Source organism: Toxoplasma gondii, chromosome IV (genome assembly GCF_000006565.2).
Source record: "Toxoplasma gondii ME49 chromosome IV, whole genome shotgun sequence".
In the NCBI taxonomy this organism is placed as follows: domain Eukaryota; phylum Apicomplexa; class Conoidasida; order Eucoccidiorida; family Sarcocystidae; genus Toxoplasma; species Toxoplasma gondii.
The window spans coordinates 2266610-2291870 of NC_031471.1; the positions used below are offsets into that span (position 1 = coordinate 2266610).

Genomic DNA, 25261 nt, shown 5'->3' on the forward strand with positions numbered 1-25261 from the left:
AGGATTTCGCCGACCAACGACTCATCGTCCAGAAAATCAGGCGCCTTATACGGGGAAGTACGCCACATGCAAAGGAGGCAGGAGCTTTTTGTTTCGATTTTCGACAAGCTGAGCAGAGCCAAGAGGCGCGAAAATGAAACCTTTCCTTTTCGCCCGCTTGCGGGGTCCTTCACTAGTCGACATGTGCACATTTTTCCTTCCCCGTCGTCGTTGCTTTTTGTTCCGGAATGTACAGGGAGCTGGGATTGCTACCAGCGTATCCGTCCGCCAGGTGTAGAGTTGCCTTTTCCGGTGTCCAGTTCGTCTCGGCACTTGCCCTCTTTGTCTAGCGGAAAGTAACCACTCAGACAACGATTTTTCTTCCACTATTCCCCTGGGTTTCGCGAACTCTCAGCACAGTCGGCTTTAGGCGCGTCCGTCCCCTCAGTTTTCGTTCCACACCGATACGGGGAACGGCCGCGAAAGACCGCCTTTCCTGTTGACGTTCTTGCGGACGAATTCCCTCGTGCCTTCTTCCTGACAGTTCTCCACCGTTTCTGTCAGGACTCCCCTCGTCGTTGTGTACGCACTCTCTCGAAAAGAGGCGGGTCACCTGGTCTCACACTGCACGCTCGACAGAGAGAGCGCGGGCCGCTCGGACGACGACCACAGACTTCAGTCACTCGTTTTCCCTCGGCTTCCGCATCTAGGCGCATCTGTCTCTCGAGAGATTTTTGAATTGTGCCGCGTTTCTTCGTGGGAGTGTGTGCCTGGCGCTTTGGCGCGGCTGAAGACGTCCACGGTTTCTGTTTTTCACCTTCTGAGGGTCGTAAAAGAGTCGGAAGGGCGCGCGTGTCACCGGACTCTTTTCTGCGGCGCCTTTCTTCTCACGTTTCCTCACTTTCCCCAGAATATGCAGTTTTGAGAACGTCCGGCTGTCGCTCTCTCATCAAGAGCAAGAACCGTTTAAACTTCTCAAGAGCAAGGAGAGCTGTTTCTCTGTCTCTTCTGAACTTTACTGACGGGAACCTTCGCTGTTTTTTCTCCAAAGAATCCTCGAGAGGTGCGCAAGATCCATCGCCGCACGGTCGCTTCTCTCTCTGCCGTGCAAGGAGGAGTTTCTGTCCCTCACCGACCTCTCCCAAAACAGTCTTAACGTCTTCGTGGATACCTTTTGCCCACTTTGTTTTGCAACTGTTTTTTCGTGGCTGCATGCATAGAACGAAGCCAAGGAGGAGAACTCTTCTCAGTCTAATCGCGTTAGCAGCACTGTTCTTTGTGGTGGTCACAGCCAGGATACCCAGTTGAGAAACTGGTTAAGAAAAAAACGGTAAACTTGCCTCTCACCACCGAAAAAAATCTTGTGGGCCGTGGGTCCCTGTCTGCACTCACGCGCTGTTTACCTGTGGCTTACCCCTTTCTCCCATCCTTTTGCTCCGCCATTGTGTCAGGTCTCTTGCTCCTCCAGAAATTTCTCACGTCTCTTTGTTTTCCGTCTCCAATTTTAAGCTTCCTTCTCCTCAACTCAAATGCTGTATGCCTTTTGCGCCTCGTGTTCGCTCTTCTAAGAGTCTGCTCGTGTTTTTGTCCCCGTTTCTGCATGCGTCGTCGGAGGTTTCCCGACCTCCTCTAGTTCTTTGTCAAGTTCGACGTTGCCCTCTCCTAGCCACGCAAAGTGCACTGCATACGGACATTTCCCTTTGTGTTCTGCTCAGCATTTCTTATTCCTTTTCAGCCACAGAAGCGTCCATCCGGTCCGTCCTTTCTCCTCGCGAGACCCCTCTTTTTGTGTGTTCTTTTCGGTCCCCTTCTCCTCTCGTTTCCTACGCACTGATCTGGACGCTCACTGAGAGCGAGCAGTCACCGCGTTCCCCTGTTGCCAGATAGGGCACAAAGATGCCCATCAACAAAAGCGGTCTCCTTCGCGTGCGTCGACCTCTCTGCCGTCCCCGCTTTGCCGCGCTCTCCGTATGTTGTCTGTCTTCTCTTCCCTGCTGCGTCTGCTCCGTCCGCAACTCCTTCGCCTCCTTGGGAGGCATCGCTTCGTTCTCCCACAGACCAGCACTGGCGGGTCCGACACCAGATGGAAGAAGGTAATTCCGTGACCAAGTCTTGCCAGTCGGGTCGCAGAGACGAAGCCGTTCCTGACTGTTCAGTAGCGAAGGCAGATTCCTCCGAGTCTTCTTCTCATCAAGTGCCGTCGGTGCCTCATTCCTTCTGTTCCATCTCTTCTGCATCTCCTTCCTGCCCTGCTTCTTTCTCTGTCACTTCTTCCTCTCCGACGTCCTCGATTTCTTCGAGTTCTTCTTCTACCACCGGTTTTCCGACTTCCTCGTCCTCGCTCTGTTCGCCGACATTTCCCGCCGTTGTGTCACCGTCTGCTGCATCAACGTCCTCTTCTTCCGTCTGCTTCGCATCCGAACGGCGTCGTTTTCCAGGCAGAGACGCGGCGACGAAGAGTCGTCTTTGTTTTCCCCGGTTGAGTCCGCAAACGCGGGAGACGGGGGCGTCTGGGGACGCGCAGACGCTTGCGGGAGATCGCGCTCTGTTTGACGGCATGCAGACAATAATTCCGGAAGCCTTGTCGGAGTCCGCCGCGGTGGCCGCGCCCGAAGGCAGGGAAGCAAAGGGACTGAACGATACGCGAGAGGCGACGCGCCCAAGTTCTGTTGCGGAGCTTCTGTCCGACGCAGAGTTGCTTGGCGGGGAGGCCGGCGAGCGGTCCACTTGCTCTTTGAAGGCGAGAGAGTCCCGCGGAAGAAAGATTTTTGCGTCTCTGCATGCAGCGGCAGAGCGCAGCCTCGGAGAGGCAAGCGCTGGAACGCGCGAAGGCCCTAAAGAACAGCAGGACAAAGATCCGCGGAACGAAAGGACTCTCCACACTGCCTCGGCAGAGAGTGAGAGGTCGGTGCACACGAGGGAGAAGGGCAGAGAGGGAAGGGAGGTCGAAGGGCTGTCAGACCAGAGGGGACAAGGGGGAAGAGAGAGAAGCGAGGAACGCGGATGTGGAGAAACAAACGCGGAGGAGAAGGACGAAGGTCGGGGGACGGAGACGGACAGTCTGAATGCCGGTGGCGAGAATGCGGATGCGTTTCAGAAGGGCAAGACCGAGTGTGAGGAGCCACGAAATGAGAGCGATCGTCACACGTCGCCTCTGTCCTCGGTGTCGATGGGCTGTGCTTCTACTCCGAGAGCGGAGTCTCGAAGCGACGCAAGATCCGAGGAGACAGAAGAAACGGAGGACAAGCTGTCTCTCTCTTCACCGGAGAGAAACACTTCGTCGACATTTGTGGGGCCTCACATGGAATCAAAGCGAGAGGATCACTGCGCCTCTCCTCGTCTCTCGTCGTCTCCCGTTTCTCTTCCTTCGGCCTCGTCTCCTCCCGCTTGCCCGCACTCTCGACAAGAAGGCGTCTCTCCCCCTCTTCAAGAAAAGCTCTCTCCTCTCGACAGCAGCTCGGAAGAGGAGTGTTTTTCTGCGTCCGACTCCTCCCGAGCAACTCGGTCTTCTCTCGTAGAGTCACACAAGCTCTCGAGTTCCGCGGAAGACCCTTCGTCTTCGTTTTCCGGGGCCTTTTCGCAGGCTTCTGCCTCTCGGAACCTTCCCGAGAAGACCGCAGCTGAGGAGGAAGACTTTGTAGAAGACTCGACGTCTGACGACTTCTTCCATTCGCCAGACCGCAGATGTTCAACCAGAGACAGCTCTTCTCACTCCTCGACTTCCGCGTTCACGGAAGGCGCCATTCGGGGCCTGGGGGGCGAAGAGCCGGAGCCTGCTGGCGAGCTGCGCGCCAGCGTCTCAGAGGAGCCAGGCAGTTCTCCCGCACCGAGAACAGAGTCAAAAGTCCGCACAAGCGACGCAGGCGACCTCGACGTCTGGATCGCAGGCTTCCACAGAAACCCCCCAGAAATCCTATCCGAGGCGGACCTTTGGCGCGTGTGTCAGAGAATCAAACAACTTCTCGTTGGTAAGAATCTCAACGCCTTCCAGGCTCCTTCGTCACATAGCTCCGTCTTCGGTCCTTCCTGAAGAAGCCACTTGCCTTGCTTCCATTGTCCTCTTCTGTGTCTGTTCTTCTCCATGTCGCCTTCTTCTACATTGCCTTGGATTTCCACTCATCCTTGGGGCTCTGTGTGTCTCTTTCGCTGGCGCTGCACGAGAGTGAGAAGGGTGCGACATGACACATTCCAAGTTCCCGTTTTGCTGGTCCTTGTCGACCTCCACGCGTGAGAGCACACGGGAACTTGCGTCCAGTAAACACTGAAGTTCAAGACTTGAACCTCGAGCCTCCCCCGTAGTGTCTCCTTTCAGAGAGAGCTTATAAACAGTCCTGCTGTTCGAGCGACGCGTGCTCCGAGTCCTGTGGCACTGGTGAACAACCCAACTCGTCGACGGTTCCCGCAGTGTGTCGAAACGCAGCTCTGCATCCGAGTGGCGCGCATGTCTTCTGCTCATGCCCACAGTCCCCGTCGCGCCGCAGCAGGAGACCTTTGTTGTCCTTGCTTCTTTGTCGCTGCTTCCTTTTTCAGAAGAGAACAACGTCCAGCCGGTGCCGGCGCCGTGCATCGTGTGCGGGGATATCCACGGCCAGTTTTTCGACTTGCTCAAGTTGTTTGAAGTTGGCGGGAACGTGGGGGAGCAAAACTACATTTTTCTGGGGGATTACGTGGACCGGGGGTACAACAGCGTGGAGACATTTGAGTACTTGATGCTGCTGAAGCTGAAGTATCCCCGGCACATTACGTTGCTGCGCGGGAACCACGAGTCGCGGCAGATCACGACGGTGTATGGGTTCTACGACGAATGCGTCCGGAAGTACGGGAACGCAAACCCATGGAAGTTCTGCACAGAGGTTTTTGACTATCTCGCGCTCGCGGCCGTCATCGACGACTCAGTCTTCTGCGTGCACGGGGGCCTGTCGCCGGACTTGAAGCTGCTCGACCAGCTCCGGCTGATCTACCGCGTCCAGGAGATCCCCCACGAAGGAACCTTCGGCGACATCGTGTGGAGCGACCCTGACGACGTCGAGGAATGGGCCGAGAACCCGCGCGGCGCCGGCTGGCTCTTTGGAGACAAAGTGGTGAAGCGCTTCAACCACCTGAATGGCCTCGAACTGATCGCGCGCGCCCACCAACTCGCTATGGAGGGCTTTCGCTACATCTTCCCTGACAGCAGCGTCGTCACCGTCTGGTCTGCGCCGAACTACTGCTACCGGTGCGGCAACGTCGCGGCTGTCATGAAGCTTGACTCCGCGCTGCGAAGGAGAATGCTCATTTTCAAGCAAACCGACGAACACCAAGTCGCCACCCGCGCGCGGGCCATTGCGCCCTACTTTCTCTGAGATACAGCGTATGCGTAGGGGGAGGGGAGGAGGAGGTAGGCAGGGGGAGGAGGTAGGCAGGGGGGGGGGATAGGCGGGGGGAGGGGACGACCGTACGTACACAGTCTACAGACCCTGCAGCTGCAGGTCACCCGGAGAAAAGAGAGCACTCGAGTGGTGCAGGTGTCCACACCAGGCGTGGGACGCGTTCACACAGCTGCGAGAGAAATGCCAGGCTCCCGCGAAGGCGACCCGTGCAAAGTCGAGAGACAGAAGCCAAGCAAGAGCGGACGAAGAAACGGACCAGACAGAGAGCATGGGCGCTTCTCTGTCGAGCGGAACACGGTGGGGGGAAACACGGGTGGGACTGGCGACAAAACCTGGAGTGTCGCGACCCCTGGTTCGGACGTTTTTTGGCTTCGTTGTGTCTTTTTCCAGGGATCCGGGACCACGCGCTTGCAACGCAGACAGATGCAGAGAAGGGAACTCGATTCGAGAGCAGACCAAAGCCTGAGTGCGGGTTAGGAACTGCTCACCCAAGTCGAGAGGCTGTCCGGTGAACAGAAACGCTACACGTGACGGAAGGTGGTACAAGCGATAGGGTTAAAACAAGAAGAGCCGTGGGAGGCAGACGCCCTGCGACGTCGAGACATGGCGGGACTTCCGTTAAAAGCGTAGAGCGATCATTCATAATGAGAGAACTTGAGGAACGGGTGAGATATCTCTCTTAGATTAGCACTGGCGCACAGTGGTTCGTCCTATAAGCCACGCCCAGTCTTCCGTACATATTCGTTCTATGAGTCAATGCTGGTTTAAGAAGTCCAGGTTCAACCGGGGTGCGATCCACTGGCAGGGTATGGAAACGGGGACGTGAACGACCACACATTGGAGATACCCACAGAGGCTAGGTTGGCGCTGAGCCGCCGCGCGGGCCAATGGGCCAATGCTCATTCGGCATGTGCTTCGTGGTTCCAATCAAGCTGGCGGGATCGAACAACCCTGCTCGCTTTAGAATTGAGTGGTGGAGCCAGTGAAACAACGGACAGGAGGGGGACACTGGAAAGCAAGTGGATCGTGGAGCAGAACGGAGAGGATCAACGCGGACAGCAGAGCGCAGAAACGCAGCAGTGTATGTGCGTCTGTAGCACCGGGACCATCTTGTGATGCTCGAGACGGAGAGGCGTCCTCCCATTCACCTTTGTGTGCGTGTGGCCAAATTATGTCGCGTAGCATCGGGCAGACTCTCTTCGACATGCAGATACTCAGCCGTTGTTAGCGGATGCACCAGAAGAGAGGTGCTGTTTCTAAGGGGGGCGAGGGATAGAAAAGAGAGAAACGAGGGAGACACAGGCACGGTGCCGCGCCTCTATGCTGTGTGACGAGGAGCGTCGCAGCACACCCAACCGGCAAAGAGAAGAGCGAGGGAGAACGGCCACAGAACCGGAAGGGCGGAACCGAGGGGAAAGAACCGTTGTTGATGGCCATGTGAATGTTCGCGTAGATTTAAGTCCACCCTTGCTTCAGCTTGGTCGCTTTCACCCTCTGCGCACATGCGTCACCAGTGGTAACCTAATTCTTCATTAAACCTACGGAGATTCGCCTGTGGCGACATTCGCTGTGGGCTGCACACCGCTCCCGCGTCGCCTGCTCTCTCATAGGTGCAGCGACTCCGTAGCTTTGTTGTGTAAAAGGACAAACGTCGAGGAGAGGTGCGTCTGAGTTTTTAATCCGTTACACTTCTTCATAACCTCAGCGCATTCTTTCAACTGGACGCGTCAGGTTTGACCGGCCAGGTGCTCTTGCGCGTTTGCGGCTAGGCGCGCGATTCTTTGAGATACACGCCCTGGTCCGCTCGTCGTTGGGTGGTGTACACAGAGATACCCATCTCTAGATGGACTGAGACTCGATCACGCAGTACATAACTCACGATCCCGTGCCAGGGCTTAGAGATAAAGGTACACTCACAGTTACGTGGATAGAAATAGATGTATAGGTATATGCATGTAGCGTGCGAGCTAGGCCGCGGGCTAGTAATAAAGCCGCCGTTGAGGTCTGGTGTAGAAGAAGAACTTGTGATATAGGCGACGCGCCTGCAAAGGCTTCTGTGAGTTTCTGTATCTGGTCTCAAACCAAAAGAATGGTTCAAGTCCAGCTTTAGACCGCAACAAGGCGGAGAAATGCATGCCGACGTTCACTGCTGTTGTCCCTCACGTACAGCTATAACCCGAAATCCTCGCAATCCCCAACATTTGCCTGGTTCGGACCGGCCTTAAAGAGCTTGCACACAAACGGACTTTTCACTAACGAGGTGCCGAGTCAGCGACAGGCAACAACCGTTTCTCTTGGGGGCTATCAAGAGAGACACAGAAGCGCAACCCACGGAAAATCAGACGGTACAGAGGACCGGTAAAATACATGCATGCGTGTTACACAAAATATTTGCTTTCCCCCATCGTTCTGTCTGGAACTGGATTTCTTTGGAGAATCGAAATCAAAAAACGAGTGCATGCACGCGACTTGCTTGAGCATGCGGTGACGGGAGTTCAGCGTCAAAAAAGAGAATCGGAGTCTTTCATATTCGTTTCGGGAAAACCTGATCTACAAATGGACTTCGTTTAGAAAAGTCGTGTGACCGCAGCCGAGGTTGCCTCGCCTCGTCACAAGCAATGGCCAATCAAAATGCGAGCGGACGGCCCTGTCAAGCCAGGACGCCTGCAAGCACCCCGTTGCTCGTTTTTCCACGAAACAACAATGGAAAGAGACTTTTCTAAACACACATCAGACTTCGTACGAGTCTGCGCCGCACGTCCGATACCTGTTTCTTTGCTTCGTATGTGTCAAGTTACCGACGTCTCAAAGATCCCCCGAAAAGAGCCTTCTTGATTTCTGCTTTTCCCTTGATATCCCATAGACCCATGCCGTACGCGTGAACGCACCTGGTCACATTCTTTCACCAAAATGCCCACCATCGTTCCTCCTTCTTTCGCCTCTTCAACAGCGCGAGAAATATCCCTAAACTTTCTCGATGATAATCGCTGTGGCACCTCCGCCGCCATTGCAGATAGCTGCACAACCGTACTTGGCGTTTCGTGTATGCAGCACGTTGATCAGCGACAGGATGATGCGCACACCAGACATGCCTGAGGACGCAAAAATCATCGCATGCAGAAGAGGTCCGAATCACTGGAAGCTGAGAGCGACGAAATCATCCAAAGAGAGCTCGACCATTCTCCACGAAAAAACAGGAACGAGAAGGCAAACAGGGGAAACGTCCTCCAGGAAAGACATCCGCCTGTGGCCACAGCTACAGTTAACCGCAGCCCGCTGTCCCCGAACAGCTGTTTCATCATGCATTTCGTACGCATACACGAACTTACAACTGAATGAATAAGCAATAACCGAGATCTGTGCAGGCACGCAAATACAAGCAGTGGATACACGCATGTATGTGAACCTGTTCGCGAAGGGAACAGGAACCAGTTGCACCACGAGCAGTACTTTTGAACCATCCATATGGATTTTTACGAAGAAGAAGTCCTTCACATCGCGACTCAAACAGGTTTTGCCTTTCTATGCGTGTGCCCGAGGGAGGAACAATAAGAGACTGGAACTGCGCATGCCTCACCGAGGGGATGGCCGAGAGAAATAGCGCCTCCATGCACGTTTACTCGCGAAGGATCCAGCCTCAACAGTTGCATGTTGGCGAGCACCACAGCTGCAAATGCCTCGTTGATTTCGTAATAGTCCACCTGCAGAGACGCCGGAAGGCAGAAAGGGGGATGCAAGACACCAACGACAGATGAAACCGCATACCCCCCGGAAGGCACAGAAAGGCAGGCGGGGAAACAGAAACAGAAACGAAAAATTCAACTCACACACGAAACAAGTGGAAAGGGAGAAGAACCCTAAGTGGCCATAAGCGCCATACACATGCACCGCAATGAAGCCGGTACTTGTGCATGAAGAGACATACATGACTGAAAAAACTAACAAGCAGATACATCCACAGGTGCACACTTATGCATACATGGATACATTAACATATATATATATATATGTATATATATAGAATATATATATGTATATTATATGACGAAAAAGGTAAGAGGGAGAAGGCCAGTGAGAGGAAGAGTTGCAGAGCCAGACCGATACGGGAAGCCACGGGTGTTGAAATATAGGGAATGGAGCAGAGAGGAACGACAAGGTAACCCAGTCCAAGGACGACACAAAGCGCCTGAAAACGGCCTCTTCTCCCCCAGCATTCGTGTCGCGACCCGGTTGTCGAAAAATCTGGCCTACCGATTGCAAATTGGCTTTCCGCAGCGCTCGACGAATCGCCAAGTCGGGCGCGAGAGCAAAGTCTACTGGAGCCAGTGCCGCATCTGCATACGAAATTATTCTTTCAAAGTGGCAGGGGAACGCGACAAAAGGGCAAGACGTAAAAAAGACAAACCAAGCGCCTCTGCGGGGAGATTCGCACGTTACATTGTAGCGGAAACAGGTGCAGACAAGCAACAAGTACCATCCTCCCAGTATCAAAGCCCACTGCGCTGTCCGTAGCAAGGGTGGCGAGCCGGAGTGTTCAACAACTCCCGATGTCGAGACCAAATAGCTGCATCTTCAAGCGTCACGTATGCATGTATGCACACACGGTCATATATATATATATACATATATGTATATATATGTGTGTGTGACCGCGTCGTACACATATCCACAAGCATGTTGGCATGCATGCCCACACACTGTGTTTGTCGGTCTACGCTACGGATATGCATATCTATAAACATATATACATTATATATATATATATATATATATATATATGGGTACATGTACAGATTTCTGTGTACCGTTCTGTGATGGATTGAAGTATTTCGAGTGCCAGATGTAGAGAGATATGTCCGTACCTTGCGAGAGGCTTGATATCGAGATTCAGAACCTTGTCCTCAGACATGAGCATCAAAGCCGCTGCTCCATCGCTGATTTTGGATGAATTTGCTGCGGTGATGGTTCCCCCTTCCCTCTTGAAGCAAGGCCTCAGACTTGCAACTTTGTCTAGCTTGATCCGCGAAAACTCCTCATCTTGAGTGATTTCTTTCGTCTCGCCTTTCGTCTCTGAAAGACAAAAGGCGAACAGAGAGGCGAGACTCCTTTCTCTATACATATGCATATATATATATATATATATACAGATATATATATACAGATATATGCGCACATGCATAAGATATCGCAGCCACGTACAAGTCGGTTTCTCAGCTGCTTGCCCCAAACACATTCGCATTAACAGGATTATGCATGCGTCCACGTATCTCGAGATAGTTCGATGGACATAGGCCAGCCATAGGTTGGTAGATCAATGGATTCACGAAGACTGCTGCGAGTAGATAGGTCGATTTCGACAGGGGCTTTCCAAATAGGTACACGGCGAGGTTCAGACGCCCACGACAGGAGAAGAGACAGCACAGTTAGCCAGTGAGAGCAAAATGCTCGACTGTCTTCTCTCTCTTCACTTCCTCTCGCGCTTACCAGCCGCCACAGTGACGGGTTCGATTCCCTCGTTCTGCATGACTCCTGACTTCCACGCCTCCGCAGCTCGTTTGTAAGACTCGACCGCGTACGCGTCTTGATCTGCGCGGCTGATCTCCAAGCCTAGCACAGTTCTCTCTGTGCACTGCAGAGAGACAGAACAAGAACGCGTGCATGCGCATGCAGAGAGGCCGCTGCAGAACCCAAAACGACTTGGATTCATGTTTTGGTGCAAAGGTGGGCACACCCTGGCGGACCTCTAGGCGTTCAGCGATCACATGGAGTGACCCATGTGTGTGCAGGAGGCGCCGCTTTTTTGTCAATTACGAACAAGGTAGGGTTGCCCACGATGTTCGCAGTGGATGTCGCACCGACCGCCATTCATAATCAGCAGCAGGACGCCACCTGGATATCGCGGAGGTTCTACAACGGTACCGATGCCGCCGTTCCGAACAGACTGAGGCCACAGCACGACTCTCGTAGGGTCAAGTCTACGGCACTGTCTGCTAAAACGAGAGGCACGAGAGCCTCTCGAGAAGTACACTTCCGGTTTTTCCAGTGTGACGAAACCACACCGTTTGGCGCAATTTCCTGCTGAAACCACAGATAGGAGGACGCCATCGGCATCGTCAACTGCGCCTCTCACACGCGACGCCAGGCCTACCGCGCCCATGTGCATCACGTTGTACGGATCCCACAACCCATCCAAGAGAACGCCGTCCTTCATCTCGACATGTCTGATGCGGTGGTCGCCCTCCGTCGATTTCCTGAAGCGCGGTGCAACAAGGATAAGCCAGACTCACAGTTCACACAACTGAAGAGGAGCAAGGCGAGCACGCAGAAAACGGAGTGCAGCAGGTCAGGTTCGACGTCACAGAAACAGTGTTCTTCTTGCCCTTCTCTCCTCTCCTATCCGAAAGGGGTGTGCAGGCACGGCTACACTCCGGAACGAAGAAACCTAAGTGCGGTCTTGCAGCTTCTACCTGCAAGGTCTGACGCAGCCGCTGAAACGCCTTGACGCAACCTTTCGCCACAAACGGCATCTGCATCTCCTCTGTCTTGGTGCATCCAGACGAGTACACGCGCAGAAACCTCACGGCGAACGCAGATGACAGAAGCGACCGCACATCTCGCGAGGAGAGACCAGATACATCCAAGCCGAGTGATGTACGACGGCGGTCACGAACAAATGAACGTATGTAAGTGGGTGCTGGGACTGGAGCGGGTCGCCATCTTAACATGGAATCCCCGATTCAAACATATGCGTAAGACGATCACGACTGCAGCCACGCGCTCTCGAATTGCACGCGTCGGTCTACCACTGTGGGAATATCCACTCGTACACACGTATATGGATATAGGTGGAAACACATAGATGATTCGATATATATATATATATATATAGATATATATATATAGATAGATAGATAGATAACGGTATGAATACGTAGAGACACAGATAGGCAAAGATATGGACTGGCAAAGATATGGAGAGGCGACGATATGAAGGAATATAAGGAGAGGCATAGGTAAAGGTACGGATAGATATAAAGATTTGGATACGTATAAAAATGACTGGGTGGAGATATGAATCGATGAAGATACGAATAGCTACATCTCGGGGATTTCTCTGATTTTAGTGTCGCTTACGGAAGCAAATAAGGGACCTTTGACATGCTTTCCATGCCTACAGCCAAGACCGAATTGTGATGTCCGAGCGCGATGGAGGATGCGCCCAAGCAGACGGCCTTCATGCCCGAGGCACAAATTTTATTCACGGAAAATACGTCTGTCGTTGAAGGAATGCCTGAGAGAAAACCGCAGCAGAAGACACGAAAGGCAACGTCCTTCCACCGCAAGTGACCCTCAAACTCTCACTATTCAACATCGATGCATTCCACAAATAGATCAATATGAAATACATGTATATTTCTACACGCATATATTTATATATATATGTATATATGTATAAATACAAGTATATATATATATAGACGCAGGAGAAGTCACCACAGCATATAAACTTGTCCATAAAAATATACGTGTACATGGATGCCTAGATTTCAAATTGTTCGATTTTTCCGATGGCGGAATGTCTTTCGAAGCGATGGCGAGCTTCCTGGACTCCCGTATGCGCTTCGAGATTCCGTTTATCGCTTCCGCGCACCGGCACAGAGGGCGGCCTGGCGCTGCGGGGCTTGGCCGCAGCCCGCCTGGAGCGCCTGGCCGACGATGACTTGGTCGACCTGACTGCCTTCGATGCCCGCTCTTCGCAAGGCGCCTTCGATCGCGAGAGAACCAAGCCGAAAAGCTGCGATGTTCTTGTAGGCACCCATGTACGAACCGATCGGCGTCCGCGCACCGCTGACGAGGAACACAGGCTTGGGGAGAAACCTACGGAGCAAAGGCTGCGCGTGCAGCGAAGCGACTTGCGTACTCGCCATTCTCCAGGAAAACGGACAGAAGGGAAGAGCACCAGCAGAGAAACACAAGGAGTGAGGAAGGAAGGTAGAAAAGCTAGGCGAGAGAGAGACGAAATGTAGAGTCAAGCAGAGATTGATGGAGATGACGAGAGAGAGAAAAACTGGAGCCAGAGGCGAAGGGAAGAACAAAAGAAAACTGAAGAACCTTTAAAGGGGAAGAAAAGAGGGTCCTGGCCTGCAGCGAATGGCGTAGGAGAAGACGTTAAACTCCAGGGCCTGTTATATAAGCCTTGAGTAGCCCAGAGAACGGAGAGACATCGAGACGAAGAAGCGAGTGACGGGGAGAAAACGAAAAAGAATAGACGAGCGGAAGAGAAGCAACGCTCTGAGATGCACGAGCAGACGCACGAGTTACCAGCGCAAACGAATACCACATGAACCCTTTCGGTGAGAGAATTGCTGTTCTTGGAGAGAAGCCACCAGTCTTCGCGTCCAAAAAGTCAGCATACTTTTCTCTCTGCCGCATCGTTGCCCAGCAATCACCCAGTCGAGGAAAGCAGCGAAGGACTTTGTCCCGAGGCTGTGGAGAAGTTGTGTCCAGACTCGGTCCGTAAAAGAAGTCGCGGACTCTCAGAAAATGGCATCTCGTCGCCAGTGGAAAAAACACCAGAGATGGGAATGGGCCCAGTGAACTGTTTGAGTTTCAGGAGAACGAACGAACGGGAAATGTCGCACCTCAGAAAACTCAGGAGTGTGAAGCTGGGGAAAGCGAAAGTATGCAAGCATCTGAAGCTCGCGAGATGCATTCACCGCGTACGAGAGACGACTGCGTTTTTGGAAGGGTGAAAAAGGGCGTTCATTTGATGCAAGAGAACCGCAGACTCGCTTGCATGCAGTTTTCGCCACGTTGAGACTGTGGTCCAGACATCTGAACCAGGTGACCAATGGGCCGCTTTCCGGGCTTTCCCGCGAAAAAGCTGCTTGCGTTTTTACCACTCCCGTGGAGATCGGAGAGGAGGAAAGAATTCAAAACAAAGGTGCTGACCTGGCCAAGAACACGTTTTTTTGGAAGCGAGAAAAGGCAGAAATATCAGAAAACCAAGCACTAGGATGTGAGATGCCGCTGCGGAGTCGACGCGCTGTCGACAGATGTGTTGAACCGCCTCGCAAGCGGTTTCGCATATCGTTCTTTCCTCAGCACGAGTTGCAGAAGCAACCGGTCGCTTTGTCAGAGAGTCTTCAGAGGAGGAAGTGTGTTAACGCACGCGCCACATCCACAAAAGCGATGTCAGTTTCTTTGTTTCGCTGTCAGATGTATGTGAGAAAACAGCGGTTGTATCGGCTTTCCAGAAAGATCGACAGGGGGGCTACAGATTGCAGCTGGCTGGCGAGGAGCAGAGCTGCTCTGCTCCTCGCCTGCTCTTTCCCGGCTAATAGACGGAGAGACAGCTCGCTGGCCGCAGAAAACACGTCAAAAGCCATTCGTTTTCAGGCATTTGATGCTTCCCCCGATCCGATGTTTTGTGTCCGTCGTTTGTGTCTCCCTTCCTGTTCTTTTAGGTCCGCGTTTGTCTCCCCGTTCCGTCGCTGCCGTTCCTCTCGGCTGGTAAACGCTGCTGCTGTCGCCAAGCTGTTCATGTCGTCGACGTTTTCAGTTTTGTTCTGTATCGTTCGTACTCTTCTCTGTGTAACCGTGTTCTCTCCCCTCGTACACTCTCTCTGGATCTGTGTATTCTCATCTTACCTTGTCGTCCCCCCCGCATCGCAGCCCTTTCTTCGCCTCTCGCTGCAGGTGTCGTTTTCTCTCGAGTCTTCCCGGCTTCCCAGTAATCTTCCGCTTCAACGTCGCATCTTCTGCTCGCCTCAATTCTTTCTGCTTTCGCTTTCTTTCTGTATTCTGTCTTTCGGAAATTGACATTCCGGACTGGGCGCTCCTCTGGAGTGAACGAAACTGTTCACCAAACAGTGGCGACCACCCCAAGAACGAGACTAGGAATATTTTTCCAGCGGAAAACAAAGGAGCAAGGCAGTTCGTAGTTTCTTCCTCTCCTCGGTCCCGCGTCAGAAAGGGGATTTCAGGGATCTTCTTTTCTTCGCTTTTTGCCGAAACAACTTCGACCCGATCCGTACCGTCAGGATCTGAGATTCCCCTGTCTTCTGCATTCGTTCAGGCGAACTTTGAAGACTCTCCGCTGCTTCTGTCGGTCCTTTTCAAAATCTGTTTCTCCTGACGGGACTGAATTTTCGCTTGATTCTTTTTTGTACCCGGAAGCAGGACGGATGTCCTCTTCGTTTCTCTCAATCGTCTTCCGTGCTTCCTGCCGTCTAGGCCACCGGTCCTTCACCCCGTTCCTTCGTTTACCACAACGACACACCTTTTCTCTCCTTCTAGAAACGATCCTGTATCTGCATCTTAAGCCACCACACTGTTTTCTCACCCGAGTCGGCTGTCTTGGATCTGTCAGCGAGTTGTCCAGTCCTTTTCGGTGTTCTGTGAAAAAGCTGCCGTCGACGGAGTAGAAGAAACACATGTCGGCAGCCGCCTTTGTGGACGCGCGTATGCACAGTCCATCTGATTTCCCTCAAATGCCTATTTAATCTGTAAAAAAGGACCAAGCACAACCCCACTTCAATCCCGAACAACGTAAAAGCTGTGCCTAACGACAGCCTGGGTAGCCTCCTCTCGTCGGCAAATTCGTTTCTCTCGAAGTCCGCAAAAATGGCGTGCTCCATGCCCTGTTGCGCAACATGTTGCCTTCTCCTCTCGGGATTCGCGATCGTCTTCTTGCTGGTCTTTGGAGCTCTCATGGCCAACAAAGCGACGACTATCGAAATCGAGCACGACAAGATGGACAACGGCTGTGTCGCTGCGTTCATCTGCGCGGGGGTAAGAGACTCGCTAGCGCCCCCACGGCGGGAGAAAGTCAAGGTGGCATCCTTGGTTTCCTTTTGAATCCTCTCGGTTTTCAGATTTGTTGAAAAAGGCTTTCTCCCTGGAACGAAACGCCGTCCCCAACACGAAACCGACAGACACACTGCTCGACATCGGCTCTGTCAGTGGATGCGTGCCGTGAGTGCTGCCGCATACTGCATCTTGACTTCTCTGCATGCAACACCGGAATTTTCCGCCCACGACTGCAGTGGAACTAGACACAGTGACCCTTTTTGCAAATACATATATATATATATGTATATGTTCGTGAATGCATGTGTCATTCGGCAACTGCTCGGGAGCTAGACAACAATATTTATATTATATGGCTGTGAGTGCCCAATTATCTGCGTGGGTATGCATGTAACCAGGCTCTGTAACAAATGTATCAGCAGCAGAATATGCTGCTGCCAGGGCTCTGTGAGATTGGATTCAACCACCGCACGGTGGGCTTGGAATGGTTTCTCGCACTCGTGATTGTCCTCACAGTATTTGCAGGGGGAGGAATCCCGAAGCGACGCTGTATCACCTCTCAATACCGAGAGACTGCGGCAGCAAAGTGCTTTCTTATCCACGCGGGATCAATTTTTCTCGCGTTTTCCTTGGGGTTGTTTCTATACGCATGTTCCACATCCTAGTCATGGGTAACCGGCAACAGAAGTGGACAGGACGGTCGGGTGCGGTCATACGCCTACACAGGCATGTCTGCATGCGCGAACACATTCAACTACGCACACGGGTATATACTTAACCCGCGTACTCACGCATGCATATATATCTATCTATATATATATATTTATGTACAGGTAGATGCAAGAGTCCTTTGTCCATTTTTCTGTATTCCTGTTTGCTTTCCGCGCCATTTTCGCGTAGCGCTCCACCTTATCCGTGTGCTCTGTTTCTTTCCTCAGGCTTACACTGTGTTCTTTCTAATTTCCGCTCTCTACCTCTATCTCCACTCCAGTCGACAAGCACAGGCCGCCACCCCGGAGGCGGTGCCTCTACAGTCGATGGCGGAAGCAGGCGGCACAGAAAACAGACGCGAGTTCGACACCGATGCTGCACCTGCCTTTTCTTCGCAGACTTCTCAAAAGCTAGTTAAAGGCCGAAGCGCATCGAGGACACTCGCAGAGGCTTAGTAGACTCACCCCGCGTGAAACATATCTTAACACAGAGTCAACAGGGATTTGAAAACCCTGTGATTGTAGCCCTCAGCCGCATACAGTTTCATCTGAGTCCCGTGAGATGACTGGAGTTGTCTTCCTCGTGATGTGAGCTTCTTTCTAGTACCTGTGGTGGCGCCAGAGACTTGCGGAAATGTTTTTATGGAAAATCGAAAAGGAACTTCCGTAAACGCATTCCCCCACGTAAAGGATCTTATGCGTAAACACGGCCGTCCACATCAAGTATCTTTTGCAAGAAGCACGTGATACATCTTTGCAAGCCACTAGCCAGATCACATCATGTTGTAGAGTAGTTGTTTTCCCACGTATCCAAGCTGTCCGCTTCTCCGGTGCCGCTCGCAGACAAGACGACAATTGGAACATAAAAAAATCTGGTGTCAAAACACATACGCTTTGACATTAACGAAAGATACTTTCATTCACCTGCTTCAAAAAAGTTACGCAATACAGCCGTACGTAGAGGCCGAAAATGGAGTTATTCCTGGTCACGCCTAATCAGGTATCCCTTTTGTTCACAGCCCTTCGCATATACACGAGCGCGAGAGCACAACACGCGTGCCAGTAGGTAAAAAAGTATGGAATTAGGGTCTTTGTCCTTGCAGCTGCCTCTTAGACTGTGCTGTTTGCACTTTGAGAAGAGTCATCACTTTCGTGGACTCACGGAAGCATCCCGGTAAGGCAGGGTTCCCTTTGGTTGAAGTAGCACAGTAAACGAACTCGAGCGATGTAGTCGCCAAAAAAAGATCCAGCTGCGATAGCAACGGACATCAACTGGTCAGCTACAAAGCGAACAACGCTGATCGTCAATCCTTACAGCAGGGTGTCCCGCCTAAAAGGAAGTGGAAAGCAGCCCTGCCACAGAGGCAGCACCGGAGGCTGTTACCGCCCACAGAGATGATAATGCAGAGGAGGCGGACCTCGTTGTCTTAACAGTCGCGATGACATTGCAACTTGTTGCTGCACCAAACTGGCCGGTAGTTGTCTCAGGATCAGTAGTACCCGACGGTTTTCTGGGGGCACACGCCAAGCGGATCTTCAGGTCCTTCGATGGAAATGCAGACACAGGGATCGTCAGGGTGACAGAAGTCGTCACACCGCCTTTCTCCACCCAACTCGCTTCAATTATCGGAAGAACGTCGGTGTACTTCTTTCCTGTGCGTTCTTCCGCAAGTGGATCATCAGTTGCGCAGCACTCAGTGGCCACGTTTCTGGAAGTGACAAATCCCAGGCTCCCACATTCGACAGTCACAGCGTTTTTGTCAGTTGTAATCTCGACCTCCACAGGTTGTTTGTTGCTGTTATGGCCGTACGCACAGGTAACAACGTTGTCTGCCTGAACAGAAGGTCTCGCTTCCACATGTACTGGCACTACGCACGATGGCTTGTTAGCTGAATCGTCAGACGTCGGATCTTCTTGACACCCGACGAAGAAGGCTATGTCTTCCAAAGGCAGATCGTCCGCAGTTAAGTTCAGGGTCCATTTTTCGCCTCTGTAGGTGTGTTCGTATGGCACATCTTCTGTGAAGCTCAAAAACTTTTGTGTCCCAAGAAGCTTTTGCAGTGTGATATCCATTGCTTCAATGCCGCCTGTTGATGCACCGAACTGGCATGTGCCGTTAATGCCCTTCAAACTGGGGTCACAGACAATTCCTAATCCTAGAGGAACCGCTTGATTCCTCGGACCATGACACTCTATTTTAGCAGTGAGGTTCTGAATTGACAATGTTAGTGCTGTCGCGCCATGTTTCGTAATTTCGCCAGTGCCGGATGCCGTCAAACTGCATTTGGCAACTCCACCCTCAATTGTCGGTCCATACTGGGTCTTAGTCTGCTCTTTTTGCATGATTCGATGTTGAAACCCTTCGAAAAACTTCTCTGCAATTGCCAGTTCGCCAGGGAGCAATGCAACTGCACCCAGGTAAATCACCATCAACTCGCGCGCCCTCAACCTGAGCCCTCTACGAAGTCGCGGCACAGCCGGCGTCCTCATCATCGTTCGGACATTCGAGATATCCGAATCAAAACAATGAGGAAAAAACACCATCCGAAAGGAACGCACGCTCCACGCACGCAGTGAACCTGACGGAAATGAGGACAGTAGTGGCGTTTAAAAAAAAAAAAGCATACCCACCGAGTGTCGGGTTTCTGGCGTATATTTTGGGTGCTCAACCCCCCCGGTGTCCATCCCTCCTCTGTGGAAACATTCCGTGTCCGGAACCTGCTTGTCCGGCTGCGGTTCAGCACACCGGCTCGCGTTCGAAGTATCCTGCGTATTTCCTCTTTCCCTTCAGCCTCCTTCATGTTCCTCCTAAATCCGTACTTTTTGGCGAGGATGCGAATTACCGTTTTTAAAAAAACTGCGAGTTCATGCCTTTGGTCTTTGCCCCTTCCTTCCTCTTGACCTGGACCGGGGACGGAACTGGCTGGTTTGGTGGAGGAGGCCTCTCGCGCTACTCGACAAGAAACGTTGGTTCGCCTTTGTCACGGAACAAGCAAGGATCAATCGGATAATGCTTTCGCTTACGTTTGAAAACCCGTATATATCTTCAACGTCAGCGGCGGGTCTCCTTCCCTGCTTCAACAACACTAGGGGCCTATGATGTGTGTTGTCTCTCTCAGAACAAGACTCACAGCGGTGCTTACGTGACACGCGAACCACCGAGCGACAGTGGGAACGGGAAAGAGAAACAAGATACTGAGATGTATTGACATGGTCATGGGCGGCTATTCAGAGTGTGTGTGACGTGTGTGTCGCGAGCGAATACGCGAAGGGAGGGATGACAGTGCTGCGAGAAGCATGGCGTGACACACGAAAATGAAGCCGTCACAGTTTCATATGGTACTCAGCACCTGGAAAGGGCTACTAGGCATGAGGAGGGAGAGACGGAGAGAGAGGTCTTATTTACTGGTCCCTTGGTAATCTGTGGTTTGGGTGCAAAAGACTTGAATCGCGGTTCAGGGTCTGTTAGGTTAATGCCGCGTACGATTCCAGGGGACACCGTGGCATTACCCGAAAAGCGAAGAGGCGCCTTGGATAGTTTGCACCCTTGGACAAAAATCAAGTCTTTCGCGGAAATGGAACTTTCAGTGCACATCCGCGGATATGTACACTGGCACGTGCGCAACAGGCACTTACCCGTATAACAACGTGTGGGTTTCGGGTACCTGCTTGCCAAGCACCTGCCTGCTTGCGACTGGGACGCCCCCGTGTGACAATACCAAATACGGTGATTGCCCTGATATGTACTCTTACGAAAACTATTTCTTCCTGCCTACAACACAGAGCGGGCACAGTCGCAGAAAGAATGCCTCCTGGATCAAAAATCACGCCTGACCATGGGGTTCACCAACTGCTATCGGAATAACAAAAACCCTACTAGTCCCCGTCAACCCCTAGCACACCTACTCTTCTCAAAGGGAACCGGCAAGAAGCCCTGCCGCGCCAACAACACCTGACGCAACAGCCATGACTTGCAGAGTGGATGTTGCAGATGTCGCGGAGTTCGCTGCTTTGACTGTCACAAAGACATTGCAGTTCGTTGTTGCTTCACCGAACGTTTTGTCAGCAGCGTTACTATGACTCGGGTTTTTCGCAGCTTTCTTAGGAACACATACTAGTCGGAGCTTCTGGTCCTCCGCTGGAAATCCGTTTTCCGGGATTGTCAGAGTGAGAGATGATTTCGCATCGTTCTGCTTCACCCAACTCTCCTCAAACATTGGCAGAACATCGATGTACTTTTTCGCCGTGCAAGTATCCAAATTTGCTTCTTCAGGTGCGCAGTACTCCGCTGTGGTGATTCCAGTCATCGGAGCGCCGACACTGCCACACTCGACTGTCACAAAGTTTTTTTCTGCTGTGACCTCGACCTCCAGTGCCTGCCCATTGCTCTTCTGGCCGTAAGCGCAGGTGGCAACGTTATCTGCTACAGCAGACGGCCTCGCTTCCACGTGTACAGGCACTTTGCACGAGTTTGTGGCGGTGCTAACTGCTGCTGTAGAATCCTTTTTTTGACACCCAACAAAGAATGGGGTGTCCTGTAAAGGGAGATCGCTCGTGGCCAAGTTCAAGGTCCACTTTTGGCCGTTTTCTGCAGTTTTAGACCCCGTTTTTTGCTGCCACTTCAAATGTTCGCCTGCCTCGAGGAGCGTTTGGAGCGTGACTTCTTCTCCCTCAGACGACGTTGCATTCCCAAACTGGCACTTAGTTGCCCCGTCCCGTTCCTTGAGGGCGGCAGAGGTCGCATTTGGGCGGCACACACTTTGCAACCCTTCCGGCACCGCAATATTGTTAGTACCGGCACAGTGTAACTCGACACCGAGATTGTCTTTGGACAATGTTAGCGCGGTAGCTGGAGGCTGGACACGTGTAACCGTCTCTGCTCCTTGCAGGGTACACGTGGCGATGTTCCCTGCAAATTCTGGTCCACTCATGGTTCCCTGTGCGTGTGTCTCTTCCAACTGCCGATTCATCATTCCTTCGCCGAGTTGTTCTGCCACGGTCTGTCCGGATGATAGCAATACAAAACCACCCATGCAAACCGCCATCAACTTGCTCGCTTTCGCCCTGAAGCCTCCACCAAGTCGCCGTAGTTCCTGTGTCTTCGCCATTTTGCAGGCAATCGTAAGTGTCGTTCCAGAAAAATAACAGCAAGTCCGAGATACAAAGGACTAATTCAGACTTCAGTTGGAAGGAACCCACAAAAGCACGAATAATGGTGTCTAAACGGACCGCTTCCCCAGACCCATCCACATTAGGTCTTTAAACTCGTGCGTTGGGGGGTCTGGGGGTCTGCCACCTTGCCGTGGGTTTAACCCGCCGCGGCGCTTGTCTTGCTACAGCTTCACAGGCTGTCGCTGATTGCGCACACTCGCGATCGTGGTGTCTTCAGTATGTTCTTCTCTGTTCAGCCTGGTTACTGCAACGCGTAAGACGGAAGCATTTTCAAGGAGGAAATTAGTGAGAGCTTTTCCCCTGTCGTTTCGGAATTAAACTTTTCGTTTGCTACGAATCCATACGACCTACCTGGCCACAGGTATATCTGCTCTCCTCATTCCCACGGGCACGGAACTAGTTCGATCCAAAAATTGGGCGAGTTTTGTGTAGCAACATTTTGCGAGAGCAACACCATTTAGGGACGATGGGCCTTTATTTCACGCGTGCACGGAGATGCGTCGTGTTTCCACCATAGTAAGTTGGCAGTGAACTTAGTATATTTCTGGTGAGCGGAAATGGAGATCCTTAGGTACATGAGCATCCATCAAAGCAGAGAGTAGGATAACCAAGCAGAAAAAGATGCGCATAAGGGACGACGGCGGAAAGTGACTTCATTAGGTAACAAAAGTGAGATTAATACAATGCGTCAAGAGCGTGTTCTTCTCGTGCAACAGGCATGCCACTCGCGAAACCGGCAAACAGCAACATGAAGTCGTCGTGGGCAGGGGAAGACTGTTCAAATATAGCCATACACGCCTAGTAGCTTCCTGAAACGTGTAGCGTCAATCAATTTCAGTGGCGCCTACAGTAAGGGACGCATTGAAAGCCTGGCATCTTCTCTAGGCCCAAGCAATGCTGTGTGTCCAGAATCACATTTCATGGCTTAGAAAGAGTCGGTAGCACTCCTTCAAATCGCTTGGAAAACATTTCCACGTAAGCGGAAGTCGTGTCCGCACATGTGCCACATACGGGCTTTGACACACCATCACACATAACACTAACGAGTTATTTTTGGCGAAGGAAATCCAGGAAGAACTATCGCTTCAAAGTCACTCCAGTAGGCAGCAGCATCTGGCAAATGGAAAGTCAAAAATCGGCCCAGAACCCCGGCACACCGACTCCATCTAGAGGGAACTAACGATAATTCCTGTCACAGCGACTGCACCGGAGGCAGCAGCCATGACTTGCAGAGTGGATGTTGCAGATGTCGCGGAGTTCGCTGCTTTGACTGTCACAAAGACATTGCAGTTCGTTGTTGCTTCACCGAACGTTTTGTCAGCAGCGTTACTGCGACTCGGGTTTTCCGCAGTTTTCTTAGGAACACACAGTAGTCGGAGCTTCTGGTCCTCCGCTGGAAATCCGTTTTCCGGGATTGTCAGAGTGAGAGATGATTTTGCATCGTTCTGCTTCACCCAACTCTCCTCAAACATTGGCAGAACATCGATGTACTTTTTCGCCGTGCAAGTATCCAAATTTGCTTCTTCAGGTGCGCAGTACTCCGCTGTGGTGATTCCAGTCATCGGAGCGCCGACACTGCCACACTCGACTGTCACAAAGTTTTTTTCTGCTGTGACCTCGACCTCCAGTGCCTGCCCATTGCTCTTCTGGCCGTAAGCGCAGGTGGCAACGTTATCTGCTACAGCAGACGGCCTCGCTTCCACGTGTACAGGCACTTTGCACGAGTCATTACTGGCAGATTTCGCGACACTGTCCTCACTTTGACAGCCGACGAAGAAGGGCGTGTCTTTCAAAGGGAGATCCTCCTCAGTTAAGGTAAGCGACCATGTTTGGCCGTCGTCGCCAGTCTTTGCTTGTGTCTTCTGTATCCACTTCACACGTTCTCCAGCCCCAAGAAGTGTATGGAGCGCGATTTCATCTCCTTCAGGCGACTGCGCGGATTTCCCGAACTTGCACTTCTCTGCAGTTCTATGCTTGGTAGTGGTAGCGGCGTCCTTTGGCTTACAGACATTTGTCAAATCTTTTGGCACCGCAATGTTTTTAGCACCAGAACATTGTAGTTCGACGCTGAGCATGTCTTTAGACAACGTCAACGCAGCAGCTGCAGATTGGACATCCGAAGTCGCTGCTGCTGCCGACAACGAACAAGTTGCGACACCATTGTCAAATTGTGGCTCACTCATGGTTAGAGTTCCTCCCTCTTCTAACCGCCGATTCAGAATTCCTTCACGGAGTTTCTCTGCAACAGCCTGTCCGGCAGAGAACAGTGCAACTCCACTGAAGCAAATGGTCATCAACTTGCTTACCCTCGACCTGAACCATCCACCAAGCCGCCGCATCTTCTGTGTTCTCGCCATTTTGCAGACAATCGATTTAGTACGAAGAAACTACCGGAACACGGAAATCACCGAAAGATATTATCACCGCACACAGTATCCCCATGAAAAGCGAGAGCAATTACGTTTTTGAAACGATGCTACTGCACACACCCGCCGAGTTCAGGGTTTTCCCAAGTGAAGTTGGGGTGCCGAACCCCCGTGGTTGTCGTCGTCGATAAACCCTCAGCTGACGAAGCGCTCATTGTCTTGCTACAGCTTGCCGGGCTCCGACAGCGCGCACACTCTTGTGATCGAAGTATCCTACGAGTAATCTTCTTTGGTCAGCCATATTTCTGTTACCTCTCGGAATGGAAATAAGATAGTGAGAATGAGATTGACAGTTTCTCTGCAAGCTTCCTCCTTGACGGATTCATTTTCCGCGACTCCCTGAACGGCCCGGTTAGAGAAACGGAAACCACTAGACCAATGTCAGAATATCCGTCGCATACTGAGATAAGAAGTGAGGAATGCATCGTTTACTTTTAAAAGGCTTCGAAAACACAAATACGTGATTCGCTTTACAGTTGGCAGGCCCATTGAACCTGCTAACGTCTGTGATGACTTCTTTTGCTCCTTCAACAGATGCATGGATAGGTGTCTTGTTACCGCGTTTTCCCTAAGCCAGAAACACCGCACCCTTGGTGGAAGAGCGATTGAGTTGTCATTCGAAGTATAGAGATCTTGGGATCAGATGCGATACGGAGCGTGACTTCACATGTGGGCAGATGATGATTCTTGTTTGTTAACAGCATCTCTCCTGTGGGCGTAAATGGACACACAATTGTTACGTGGAGGTGGTGGAGCTAGAATGGGATATCTTCGTCGTTTCTTGTGGTGTTA

General features: G+C 51.9%; 6 protein-coding genes across 6 annotated transcripts; 2 read left to right on the forward strand and 4 right to left on the reverse strand.

Moving 5' to 3' along the window:
- The first annotated feature begins 1 nt into the window (after nucleotide 1).
- Nucleotides 2-7037, forward strand: TGME49_301010 (serine/threonine protein phosphatase, putative). Its single transcript, XM_002371592.2, has 2 exons — nucleotides 2-3947; nucleotides 4510-7037. Exons 1-2 carry the CDS (start codon nucleotides 2063-2065, stop codon nucleotides 5319-5321), a joined length of 2697 nt encoding a protein of 898 aa, XP_002371633.1. The 5' UTR covers nucleotides 2-2062; the 3' UTR covers nucleotides 5322-7037.
- A 205-nt stretch (nucleotides 7038-7242) lies between these two features.
- On the reverse strand, nucleotides 7243-14554 carry TGME49_301120 (acetyl-CoA acetyltransferase). Its single transcript, XM_002371593.2, has 8 exons — nucleotides 13000-14554; nucleotides 12483-12639; nucleotides 11497-11599; nucleotides 10833-10977; nucleotides 10211-10418; nucleotides 9600-9699; nucleotides 8926-9049; nucleotides 7243-8440 (listed from the first exon to the last, which is right to left on the reverse strand). Exons 1-8 carry the CDS (start codon nucleotides 13274-13276, stop codon nucleotides 8313-8315), a joined length of 1242 nt encoding a protein of 413 aa, XP_002371634.1. The 5' UTR covers nucleotides 13277-14554; the 3' UTR covers nucleotides 7243-8312.
- Nucleotides 14555-15986: 1432 nt separating this feature from the next.
- On the forward strand, nucleotides 15987-17577 carry TGME49_301130 (hypothetical protein; the record flags this gene model as incomplete). The annotated part of the gene is made up of 2 exons (XM_002371594.1): nucleotides 15987-16142; nucleotides 17099-17577. The coding sequence occupies 2 exons, from the start codon at nucleotides 15987-15989 to the stop codon at nucleotides 17324-17326; spliced, it is 384 nt and encodes a 127-aa protein (XP_002371635.1). The 3' UTR covers nucleotides 17327-17577.
- Nucleotides 17578-17635: 58 nt separating this feature from the next.
- SRS19A (SAG-related sequence SRS19A) lies at nucleotides 17636-19467 on the reverse strand. The gene has a single exon (XM_002371595.2). It carries the CDS (start codon nucleotides 19413-19415, stop codon nucleotides 18201-18203), a length of 1215 nt encoding a protein of 404 aa, XP_002371636.2. The 5' UTR covers nucleotides 19416-19467; the 3' UTR covers nucleotides 17636-18200.
- A 1315-nt stretch (nucleotides 19468-20782) lies between these two features.
- Nucleotides 20783-21979, reverse strand: SRS19B (SAG-related sequence SRS19B; the record flags this gene model as incomplete). Its single annotated transcript, XM_002371596.1, has 1 exon — nucleotides 20783-21979. One exon carries the CDS (start codon nucleotides 21977-21979, stop codon nucleotides 20783-20785), a length of 1197 nt encoding a protein of 398 aa, XP_002371637.1.
- A 1015-nt stretch (nucleotides 21980-22994) lies between these two features.
- Nucleotides 22995-24424, reverse strand: SRS19C (SAG-related sequence SRS19C). Its single transcript, XM_002371597.2, has one exon. The coding sequence runs from the start codon at nucleotides 24398-24400 to the stop codon at nucleotides 23210-23212; it is 1191 nt and encodes a 396-aa protein (XP_002371638.1). The 5' UTR covers nucleotides 24401-24424; the 3' UTR covers nucleotides 22995-23209.
- Between the last annotated feature and the right edge of the window lie 837 nt (nucleotides 24425-25261).